The following is an 11,583-nucleotide window of genomic DNA, read 5'->3' as shown; positions in this document are numbered from 1 at the left end:
ATGATTGTATCGGATGTACACTCAAAACATTTGAGGCTTAAGACCTGGCAACATGATCTTGCTACGCTGCTGCTCGACGCAGGAAATATCATCTAACTCGTGCACGCAGTGTATGATTGTCACAGAAATGCATGGCCAGAGTCCTGCTAGTACCCTCGACGTGCGTGAAGTTGCGAGAGCCCGATCAATGCTGCTCGCAGCTTTAATTAAAGATTATAATTTGATAAGCCCCTACAATACTGGTGCTTTTTATTTGTCCTTTTTAAAGTTTTGATGTCATTTATTATCACACTGCAGCATCTGCTCAGCACTTTCTGTCTGAGCTCCTCCAAACAAACACACACACTAAAATATTTGCGAGTAAAAAGTCAATACTTTATCAATACATCTGTTCAACAAACACGGACATGTAAACAAAAGTGAAAGCTAATTCAATCGGTTCTGTCTGCAGTCTCTCATCCACCACCGCTAAGTTTACACCAACCCAGCACAAATGCTGTGTTCTTCATTCTGTCTAAACTCAGAAATGTTCTTTATTGTCTTAACATGTTACATTTGTTTCCAGTGATGTATTAATAACTTTATATCGTGAATTTTAATTTTATGTTGTAAACATAACTGTTGCTGGTCCATAAACAATATTTAGATACATTTTAAATATAAATTCTAATTCTGTTCTGAATTTAATTGTTTTTAAAATTATATAGATATATGTTTTTAAAAGCAATTATTTACTCATGTAGAAAAGTAGAGTATTGATAAGAGTAGCTCCTAGTAGTAATAAAATCCTAAAGATAACACACCACTAGATGCCACTAAATCTTACACACTGTTCCTTTAATGCTAAGATGCTGGCCATACTATCTTCCCAGAGAATTCACCAGTGTTTTGTTGCTGTTTAAATTTCTCCAGATGCAAATTTAAAAAGAATGCACGACAGAAATATATGAGGTCATCAGCAGACACATGACAAAACAACCTGATGGTATTTTTATTAAAGATACCTTATTGTTGTTGTTGTTGTTGTGCTTTGGCCCCCGTCGCTGACAGATGGGATGGTGGCTCTTCATATGTGTGGACATGCCGATGTATTGTCGTTGTCATGTGTCTTTCTCTTTAAACAACGCCTACATACCGCAACGCTTTTGTCCACCACCCTTATCCGTCATAAGTTACAGGGAAGACAAAATGCTCCCAAACCTGTGACTTAAATGTCGCTGGGGGCTTCTCAGGTTCCTCCGCTCGCCATGACTTTCACCGTTAAATGCTTCTAACCTGCTCCATTCACGTGAACACACTACTGCTTTATATCTGTTCACTGACACTCTGCATTGATATTCGGGGACTTGTTACTTGAAAAGGAACAGCAGCAGTAAAACTTTATTACACACTATGATGATTACACTGTAAAAAAAAATACTCAATTAATCCGTGGTTCACAAGTGTGCCGAACTGTGAGGTGTGATCGATCCGTGATCCGTGACACCACTAAAACAGTGACATCATATATCAGCAAACGTGTTGATGATGTGATGATCACAAAGCAAATAAAATCATTCCCCAACCAGAAAGCCTGGATGAATGTAGAGGTAATGGCACAACCCAAGGACAGAAAAGCTGCCTTTGGGTCATGTGACAAGGAAGCATACAGCATCACCAGAGACCTAAAGCTGGCATCAAGGAGGCAAAGAGGAGGCATCGAGAGAGACTGGTGAGAGACCTTAACACCAACAACACTAAAGATATGTTACGGGTGATCCAGAATGTCACAGGCTATAAAAGTAGGAGCATCATGTGTGAAACCATGTCGCCAGATGAGCTGAACACCTCTTATACTCGCTTTGGTCTCCTCAACAAAGAGTCAGCTGTTAAGTCCAGAGGACCGACCACTGTCAGTATCCACAGCGGATGTGAGGAAAACCCTGATGAGAGTGAATATGAGTAAAGCTGCTGGGCCTGATAACATCCCTGCTGTACTAAGAACATGTGCCAACCAGCTAACTGATGTCATCCCTGACATTTTCAACATATCACTGTCACAGGAGTGTTCCCACCTGCTTCAAGACAGACACCATCATTAAAGTCTGCAGTGTCCAGTCTAAATGACTATCACCCTGTGGCACTCACCCCCATTCTGATAAAGTGCTTTGAGAAACTGGTTCTCCTGCTCATCAAAAATAACATTCCATCCAGCCTGGACCCTCACCAGTTTGCATATAGAGCCACCAGATCCACAGAGGATGCTCATCTGGAAAATACCAACACCCACATCAAAATGTTGTTTGTTGATTTCAGCTCAGCCTTAAACACATCTCCCCCATGTAACTGATTGGTAACCTTAGCACTCTGTGCTTGAGTACCTCAATCTGCAACTGGTCTTAGACTTCCTCACAAACAGACCTCAGCACCTCCTCCACTCTACTGTTGAACACCGGAGCCCCCCAGGGCTGTGTGCTCAGCCCTCTCCTGTTCACACTGTACACCCACCAGTCCTGCCCCAAACATGAAGTGAACTCTGTTGTGAAGTTTGCAAATGATACCATCGTCATCTGCCGGATTACAAACAGTGATAGTAAAAGACAAAACCCACCCAGCCACAACCTGTTCAGCCTCAATTCATTTTTGTTTTTTATGGTTTTCGTATGTAGCAGAATGGGATTACAAACTGCATTTCGTTGCACAATCTTGTTGTACAATAAATAACCTTGTAATCAAAGGCTGATTAGTTATCAGTGATATTGAGGTACACAGCTGAAGATGTGTCTGAATGGTAGCAACATCATCACTTTATAGGGGACATCACCACTCAAGTCAATAGTGCAGAAACATCAGGGATTGTAACACCCAGTCCAACTGATTTAATTGTACACATTTTTAATGAAGAAAAAAATTCATAAATTCCTGAATTATTATATTTTATTAAGAAAAACAAATAATGAGCCCTAAACAATGATTATAGTGCCGATTTACTGTGAGATATCGCTCTGCTTGTAATTGATCAATAACATACGTCTCAATTCGGCACCCAAGCAGCAGCAGTAACAGTTGTAATATTTGGTACCTCTGATTTGGTTTTAATATTTCCTTTGTACTTAAAGAAAATGTCAAATAAATAACCTTGACAAGAAAATGGGAGAAAGATTGAAACTACATATAAAAATAGACGTACAATTACTCAATAGCTACATTACCTGAGCTCCTTTCATGATCTTCTTTGCTTTTGCATTGAGGTAGAAATCTCCCCACAGCGTTTTGAGCAGCACCTCTGCCTTGATACCCATTCTCTGGCTGTAGATGTGGGCAAACTGCTGGATGCTACAAAAAACAAAATCAAAATTGTCTTCCATTTACATTTTTTATGCAGGTTCACTGACAGACTAACAGAGAAGCATCATCTTTAATGCAAACTATGCTGCAAATCTGAGCTTTTTTTAGCTTTGAATAAGTGTAGCTGTTGTGACTGTTGAGAGATTGTAACAGGATCGTTGTCTGGCTCTCTGCTTCCTCTTTCTCCCTACAGACGGTAAACTTGTGTCTTGGGTTCAGATGCAGACAAGACTCGGGCTGTTCTGCCGGGTCTTCATTGGTTTATTTATAGAAGAGTGGGATCACAAGGACACAGCTACCCTCAGTTGGTCCTTTTGTCCTCATTACTCACTGTCATACACCAAACTACCAGTACAGCATGGAAACTTTATGTCACTGTGTTTTAGATTAAATTATGTGAAGTAAATGACAAAACTGTCAATTACAAGTAACAAAAGTAAGGAAGAGGCATTTTACTTTGAAAGTCCTCAATTGGACAAAAGTAGGTCTTTTAAGGTTAACAGGTTGGAGTTTGTTCTGGTCCCTGATGGTTCTGTGATCATGTTCAGGGTCATATAATGCGTATTAAATCTAAGCTGACAGCACCATCTAGTGGACACTTGTGGTTGTCTGAAGATAGTGAATGAGTACACAATTAAATAATATTGGGGTATTGATGAAGTTACTGGGTTATTTCAGGACCGTATTAACCAATCGTGAGGCCCTGATGAGGTGCCTCACTATGGAAAGTGTGCACAAAGGACTCAAAGTCAACCCTCAAACCCTTCCCTTTGTGATGTCACAGTGGGACACTTAGTGGACCTAGAGGAGAATACAGTGCCTTGCACCCCCTTTGGATGTTTCATCCTTTTGTTGCTTTTATACATGAAATCATGGTCAATATAATTTGGCTTTTGTGACAAGAAAAAACTCTTTAATATCAAAGTGAAAACTGATTTTTACAAAATAATCTCAATTAATTAAAAATATATAAGGTAAAGTAAATGATTGCATAAGTATTCACCCCCTTCAGGTCAGTATTTAGTAAATGCACCTTTGGCTGCAATCACAGCACTGAGTGTGTGTGGATGTGTCTCACTCAGGCTGGCACATCTGGACACTAAGATTTTTCTCTATTCTTCTTCAAAACAGCTCAAGCTCTGTCAGGTTGCTCAGGGATCGGGCGTGAACAGCTCTTTTCAAGTCCAGCCACAGATTCTGGATTGGATTGAGGTCTGGGTTTTGACTTGGCCACTCCAAAACATTCACCTTGTGGTCTTTGAACCATTTCTGTGTGGCTTTTGCTGTATGCTTGGGGTCGTTGTCTTGCTAGAGAATACATCTTCTCCCAAGTCGTAGTTGTCTTGCAGACCGAGTCAGATTATCCTCCAGGATTTGGCAATATTTTTCTGCATTCATGTCCCCCTCTACCTTTACAAGCCTTCCAGGCCCTGCTGCTGAGAAGCATCCCCAGAGCATGATGCTGCCACCACCATGCTTCACAGTGGAGATGGTGTGTTTGTGGTGATGTGCAGTGTTTGGTCTTCACCAAACATAGCATCTAGTCTGATGGCCAAAAAGCTAAATTTTTGTCTCATCAGACCAAAGACCCTTCTTCCAATTGACCTTGGATTCTCCCACATGCCTTTGGGTGAATTCTTTCTACAGTGGCTTTCTCTTTGCCACGCTTCCATACAGCTTCGACTGGTGAAGAACGCGGGCAACAGTTGCTGTATGTACAGTCTCTCCCATCTGAGTCACTGAAGCTTTGAACTCCTTCAGAGTGGTCTTAGGTGTCTTGGTGGCCTCCCTCATCAGTCCTCTTCTTGCCCGGTCACTCAGTTTGTGAGGACGGCCAGCTCTAGGAGATTTAAACAAGTGCCATACTCCTTCCATTTCTTAATGATGGACTGAACTGAACTCTGTGGGATGTCCAGTGAGTTGGAAATATTTTTATAGCCATCTCCTGACTTGTATTTTTCAATGATCTTTTCTCTGAGTTGCTTGGAGTGTTCTTTTGTCTTCATGTTGCAATTGTAGCAGGAATACTGATGAACCAGAGACTGGACCTCCCAGACACAGGTGTGTTTATACTATAATCACTTGACACACATCAACTGCACTCAGGTCATCTCCATTTCACTACTTGTGACACTGCTGGCATCAACTAGCTGGACTTCTGTTGAATTAGGTCAGTCACTTTAAAGGGGGTGAATATTTATGCAAACACTTATTTTACACTATATATTTTAAATTAATTGACATTAGTTTGTAAAAATCTGTTTTCACATTGACATGTAAGAAGCTTTTTTTTGCAAATTCTTGACAAAAAACCAAAATTATACTGACCATGATATCATGTATAAAAGCAACAAAAGGGGAAAACATCCAAGGGGGGTGAATACTTATGCAAGGCACTGTATTTAAAGGGGGACATTGGAAATGTGTCAAAATGTGACACAAATGTGAAAAAGGCATATGTACTCAGCTGAATGGAACATCTTATCAACATTAGAAGCATCCTGATAGGACTCTGTGAAGAGGGCTGGACTATCATCCAGATCACATTAATCAACTCTCAATGGATTTGTTAATATAATACTGTATTGTTGTTCTACTAAATTATTTTGTCAAAATGAATAGTTCTAAGCAGATTATACTAAAGAAAAGTTACAATTTATATGAAATAGTATACATTTATTTTACTTCTTCTATAGAAGTTATATCAAACACACAAATGTGACCATTCACCCAGTGATGCTGCCTTTCAACTGATAGAAACACTACGTTTCCTTTCAGCCATCAAATTACAGGACTTCAGTGCGAGTAAACTTTGCATGTTTGTATCTTTGTGCCACAATGCAATCTTAACTTTGGTTTCAAGTGCTTTTGTTGTTTTCTCCTGCACTGCTTGACAGCTTCACTTATTTGAAGTGCTTTAAATCTATTGCTTTCGTGCTAACTTTTTGTCCAATCTGTAGTCACACAATTAGCACAACATCCGTCTGTTGTGAACCATTCCATTCGTTCATGTTGTTTCATAGAATTTGAACATCAATGAACACATTACACACAATGCTGTGTCCACATAGCACCTTTCTCAGGGCGCTGGGCGGCGCTTCAACACAGCCCTTCAATGAAAGAATTTGATGTTTCTATGACAACAATATCTTGCCAACATATCACCAGTATGGTAGACTTTTCTCTAATCTGTTTGTTTTACAGAGTTTTTTCACCATGAGCACCCAACGGAGGGTGTCTGCTTCATACTTTGTATACTTAAAACAACAACTGCCTTCTGCGGCTTTAAAGCCAACCTCTACACCTGAGGACCTGTGCCTCCACTTAGACCCTCCACTCCACTGATGTCATTAAAGCAGCTTAAAGGAGCAGCGTGTTAGACTTAGTGGCATCTAGTGGTGAGGTTGCAGACTGCATCCAGCTGAACACCCCTCTGCTCACCCCTCCCGTTACAAGTGTGTCAGAGAAAAACAACTGATTATACACCAATGGAACCACAGTTATGAATATTATATTCCATTTCTGCCAATAAATCCCCCTGAATGCTACACACTGCTCCTTTAAGAGGGAACCAGCCTCACCTGAAGCCCCAACCATCGATGGCGCTGGCAAAGACCACATTTCCTTGGTCAGGAGAAAAGTAGAGCTGTGAGTCGTCAGCCTCCTCCAGCCCAGCGCTCCAGTCATAAACCTGATCTCCACTCAACGTCTCGCTGTCGTTCTCCCCCTCCTCCTTCTGCTCCTCTTGCTCCGCTCGCTCCTCCAGCACTTTGGATGTGAACAAAGTCCCTGTCACTGCATTCACCTACAAAGAGCAACAGGCACACGGACTCTTAGTGACAGTGGTTTACAAAACGCTACCAGCTCCTTCATGTTTCCATGAGTTAACAGAAAATAACTCATGCAAACATGAGTTATTTTCATGTTTCTTGAGCTCCAGACTCAAGACAGCTGAACACGAACAAAACAATTTCACTGAAGGTTTCTTTGTGGCGCAACAATGCCGCTAAGAGTGTTACAGATGACTTGCATGAAATATATAGTGAAAATAAAGTGATCAGATGACTGCTCCTCACCTGTTCTAGGATCTTCTGCAGGTGTGTGTAAGCTTCCTGAGAGGTGAGTTTCAGCTCCACGATAAGTCGGTCTATCTTATTGATGACCAGAACGGGCTTGATGTTCTCCAACCACGCTTGACGCAGCACAACCTGGGTCTACACACAATGCAAACATTTTAAAAATCACCTTTGACTTCTGTACAGCATAGGTTTTAACCAAGGTTTTACATGAGTGATCACCAAAAATGTAATTCCTATGAATTATTTATTTTATACACACAATATTTAATTAAAGTAATTAAGTAAAATTTGGAAACAGGGCAAAATTGCTGGCAAACTTTCACCTCTACTGGAAACTTGGCACTGCTGGTTCCAAAACCCTTTACCAATGCCTTTAGTAAGCCATCAATTTGCCTGCTTGTTCGCCATCACCAAAATCATAATTAACCCTCAGCACCAAAATCTTTTCCTGAACAAATTGTCATTCCAGTTGCTGAAACTTCACTCTTTATTAGCTCCACAAGGCCTTTTTAAACATTTGTTACGACTTACGACGGATCTCGTTCAGTGAGCTTTTAATAGTGCTGAGGCCGGAAACAGCAAGGAGAGACAACAGGGTAGAGCCAACATATGTTCAGTGAATTAAGGCTTTATTTAGACCAAACTAAAATGGGAGATTGTTGAAAGTGGAAAGACTTGGCTAACCAATTTTGATGAGTTCTATTTTGTTTCTGTCCAGTTTGAATGAATGAAGGCGAACTGTGTTTTTCAATTTTGTCAGGTAGGTTTGAGGAGGTTTCTTGTCGCATCTAACTCAGAGAATTAAGGCTATTGTGGAGATTGTTGGAACAGTGGAAAGAGCTAACCAAGACAGTGTTGATGAGTTTTATTTTGTTTCTCTTGAGTTTCAATAAAGTGTGTTTTACTATCGGCGAGGTAACCTTGTGTTTTTCCAAGGGAGTCTAGTGGCTTTGAGAAGAACATTTATAAATTATAATTGTGAATATCCCTGTTGATTAAATCTATTTTTTATTAAGCTTAGATGTTTTGAATCTAACTATATTGCTTTTGAGGAATGCAAAATCAATATTATGACTAGAAATTTTAATGTACTGAATTGTTCTAAATAAAATGGGTCCATTTATTCTGCACACCAGTACTCTGACTAGGTTTTCCAATGTGTGCTCTCTGAATGCTTGGAAGGAGTCTTGGCTTTGGATTGGTTCATCTCTTATCCATCCAACAGGTCATTCTCTGTTATCCTCCGACTCCTCTTCCTCTCATGCTCCTGGCAATACTAATGGCTTGTCACTAAGGGTGTCTGGCCCTTTGCTGTCTGGGCCCCTCAGCTGTTTTGGATTCCATTTCATTCTTTGTTTTTACTGAACAGCACTTTGTAACTTAAACATAAATAAAGTTAATCCTATCATTAGTATCCTGTCACCTCAGAATGGAACTTCTGTCACTTGACAACATAAGTAATTCCCCAAATCTGCTCAAAATTATCTTTGGCATCAGATTGAATGGCCTCCTTGATCAGAGATAAAGTTTATTAGGTCGTGTGATGACACTTCTTCTCCATGTTGGGTTAGGGTCTGCCTTTTGGTCCCATTAGAGTGGGGGCCAACACTGTTCATGTGAGCCCAAATTAAATCTGACAGCAGTAATTGTGTCATTTCAAGTATCAACTTAAATCCAATGTACTGAACTACAGAGACAAAAATAAGTCGTATTACTTAGACTCAGTATGTTCCTTGGAATCTACAGTAATGTGTGTCTTACAGAATGAGACATTACCTGTGGACACACTCCCTCCACAGCATCAATAACAATAATGGCACCATCACACAGCCTGACAGCAGTGGAAACTTCTGATGAGAAGTCGACGTGACCAGGAGAGTCGATCAGATTTAGTAAGTACTCCTGGTCTCCTGAGGAGAGAAAAATGCACACAATGTTACATTTACACGAACGTCAGTCTCTAGAGCTCAGATGAGTCAACTAACAATTATTTTCATGCATGAATATCCTTTTTTCTGTTAAACATTTAACGCTATATACATTTTCCAACAATAATTAGTTGCAACCTATGCTAATTCTTAATACAAATAAAAATAAATGTTATTCAAGAAGAGCGTGGTGATAGTGGTAGTTTCAGCCAGCAGAGGAGGTCGTCATTTATTGTTTTGAGTAGAGGAGTGAAGTTGAGTGTGAACAGCTCTGACAGCCTGGGGGAAATTGTTATTCCTAAATACGTGATGACACCTGTGCATAAAGGATAGATGGTGTACGGGCTGCCCCATCCCAACTGTTACTATCTAATGGAAGGATGGATGATTTGTTCCTGTTATGTGTTGTGTTTTCTCCCCTCCCCCCACTTCTTTTTTTTCTCTCCCTCTCAGTTCTCCTACCAGGTCAATCGGGTGATTGGATTCCACCTGTGGGGGCCAGTGTCCTGATTGGTGATTGGCACCAGCGGCAGGCTGGACAATCGGCAGAGGGAGAGCCGCAGATAAAAGGCAGGAAGCCTCGGAGTTCAGGGGAACTTCACTTCATACTGGGTTTATGTCACTTCTGAGAACTGAACTTGTTGGTGTTTGTGGTGAGAGGTTGCGGACAGTAGGTGAGTCTGGGGTACCCTGTACATTGGCACACACGTAGGATTTTCTGTGTCTAGATACACTAGGCTTATTGGTCGGTGCCTCATCTGTATTTGGGTTTTGGTCAAGCACATTTAGATAAGTTAGAGAAGCCATTTTGTTTGTTGATTTCAGAGGTTAGTTAGTTAGGCCAAGTTCTGTTATCTTTGTTTGAATAGTTTGGCACGACCACACCTGTCCCATCCTCTCCCAAATCTTGTGTTGCGACTCGCTCATCTTTAACTGTCAGTGAGCATAATAAATATTGTTTATGGTACACGAGCTATTTGTTTTTCATTTGGGTTGTTTTGTGTTAGTCCCTAAATCCTTCCCCTGGACAACAGAGAAGGGACGTAACAGTTCCAGTTAATCGAGTAGTCGGAGATATTAGAGAATGATTCAATAACTTTAATAGTTTCCTGTAGTGATGAGAAAGGGTTCTGAAGGAAGAGCATAGAGACTGATCTTGTGATGCGTGTTGAGTGTTTGGATTCCTTTTATATAGATGTTCTGTTGAATGGCTGCAGCTAACGGTTCACTGAAAGTGGGCATTCTTGCCTAGTCCTCCTGTGTGGTGTGAAGCTTTGTGAGGTTTGTCCATTGGTGATGACAGTGGCTGAAGGTGCAGTGTACAGAATCTTAACCCATTTAATAAATTATTCCCCAAAGCCCAATCTTTGTAATGTGCTTGTGAGTACCGGCTTGTTGTAATGAGTAGTTGATAAACTAAACAGTCTGTGTGTGTTAGTGGATGAATGTCTACCTTTGATAAAGCCGATTTGATCTGGATGAATTATGGATGGAGTGACCTTTTCAAATCTGTGAGTAAGTGCCTTAGTGATGATTTTAATATCTACATTGAGGAGAGCAATGGGACGGTAACTAGATGGAAGAGTTGGATCTTTGTTTGGTTTGAGGAGGAGTGAAATACTGGCTGTGTTCATGTTTGCTGGAAATTGTGAATTTTGTTTTATTTCAGTTATCATTTTGTTAAAGAGTTGAGCTAGAATGAACCAGAAGAGTTTTTAGAACTCAGCAGGGAAGCAATCAGGTCCTGGTGCTTTGTTATTGGGCATAAGATTGAGGGCAGTAAAAAGTTTGTCCTGTGTTAATGGTGAATCAAGTGTGTTGGTTTGTTCTTTGTTAAGCTGTGGTAGGTCAATGCTGTCAAGAAATGAGTTGATGTCTTTTTGATGTGGGTCCTTTTCTGAGGAATATGATATATATTGGCATAAAACCTTCTGAAGATTTTATTTATGTCATTAGGTGAATTTGTGGGCTTCCCTGCTGAGTCTTAATGATAGCTTGTTGTTTTTCTTGATTTTGTTTAATTTGATTTGCCATATATTTACCAGCTCTGGGAAAATTTTGTATGAATCGCTTTTTGTTTCATTTAATTTTTCTGAAAAGACAGACAAATTAAGTCCGATTGATTCGTTGGTTCATTGCTTTGTTGCTACAGACCACTATATTTTTCACATTAAGTTAAGCATAATAAAGGACATCAACCACAGAATGAATATATATATGTATATGTGTGTGTGTGTGTATATATATAT

The 11,583-nt window shown here is 40.3% G+C and overlaps 1 protein-coding gene across 1 annotated transcript in view; it reads right to left on the bottom strand.

The window, feature by feature from the left end:
- LOC116399669 (elongation factor-like GTPase 1) overlaps nt 1-9,353 on the bottom strand; it is a gene marked incomplete at its 5' end in the record, with an annotated part of 17,115 nt that extends 7,762 nt beyond the window's left edge. Inside the window, 4 exons of the mRNA XM_031876990.1 lie at nt 3,192-3,315; nt 6,909-7,132; nt 7,404-7,541; nt 9,183-9,353. Of these exons, the coding sequence (XP_031732850.1) occupies nt 3,192-3,315; nt 6,909-7,132; nt 7,404-7,541; nt 9,183-9,353 (657 nt within the window). The remainder of the gene's footprint in view (nt 1-3,191; nt 3,316-6,908; nt 7,133-7,403; nt 7,542-9,182) is intronic.
- Nucleotides 9,354-11,583: the final 2,230 nt, after the last annotated feature.

This window comes from Anarrhichthys ocellatus, unplaced genomic scaffold, assembly GCF_004355925.1.
Source record: "Anarrhichthys ocellatus isolate YVR2014 unplaced genomic scaffold, GSC_Weel_1.0 scaffold121, whole genome shotgun sequence".
Classification (NCBI taxonomy): Eukaryota; Metazoa; Chordata; class Actinopteri; order Perciformes; family Anarhichadidae; genus Anarrhichthys; species Anarrhichthys ocellatus.
Note: the sequence above shows the minus strand (reverse complement) of the source record. Positions and strands in the feature narration are given on the sequence as shown.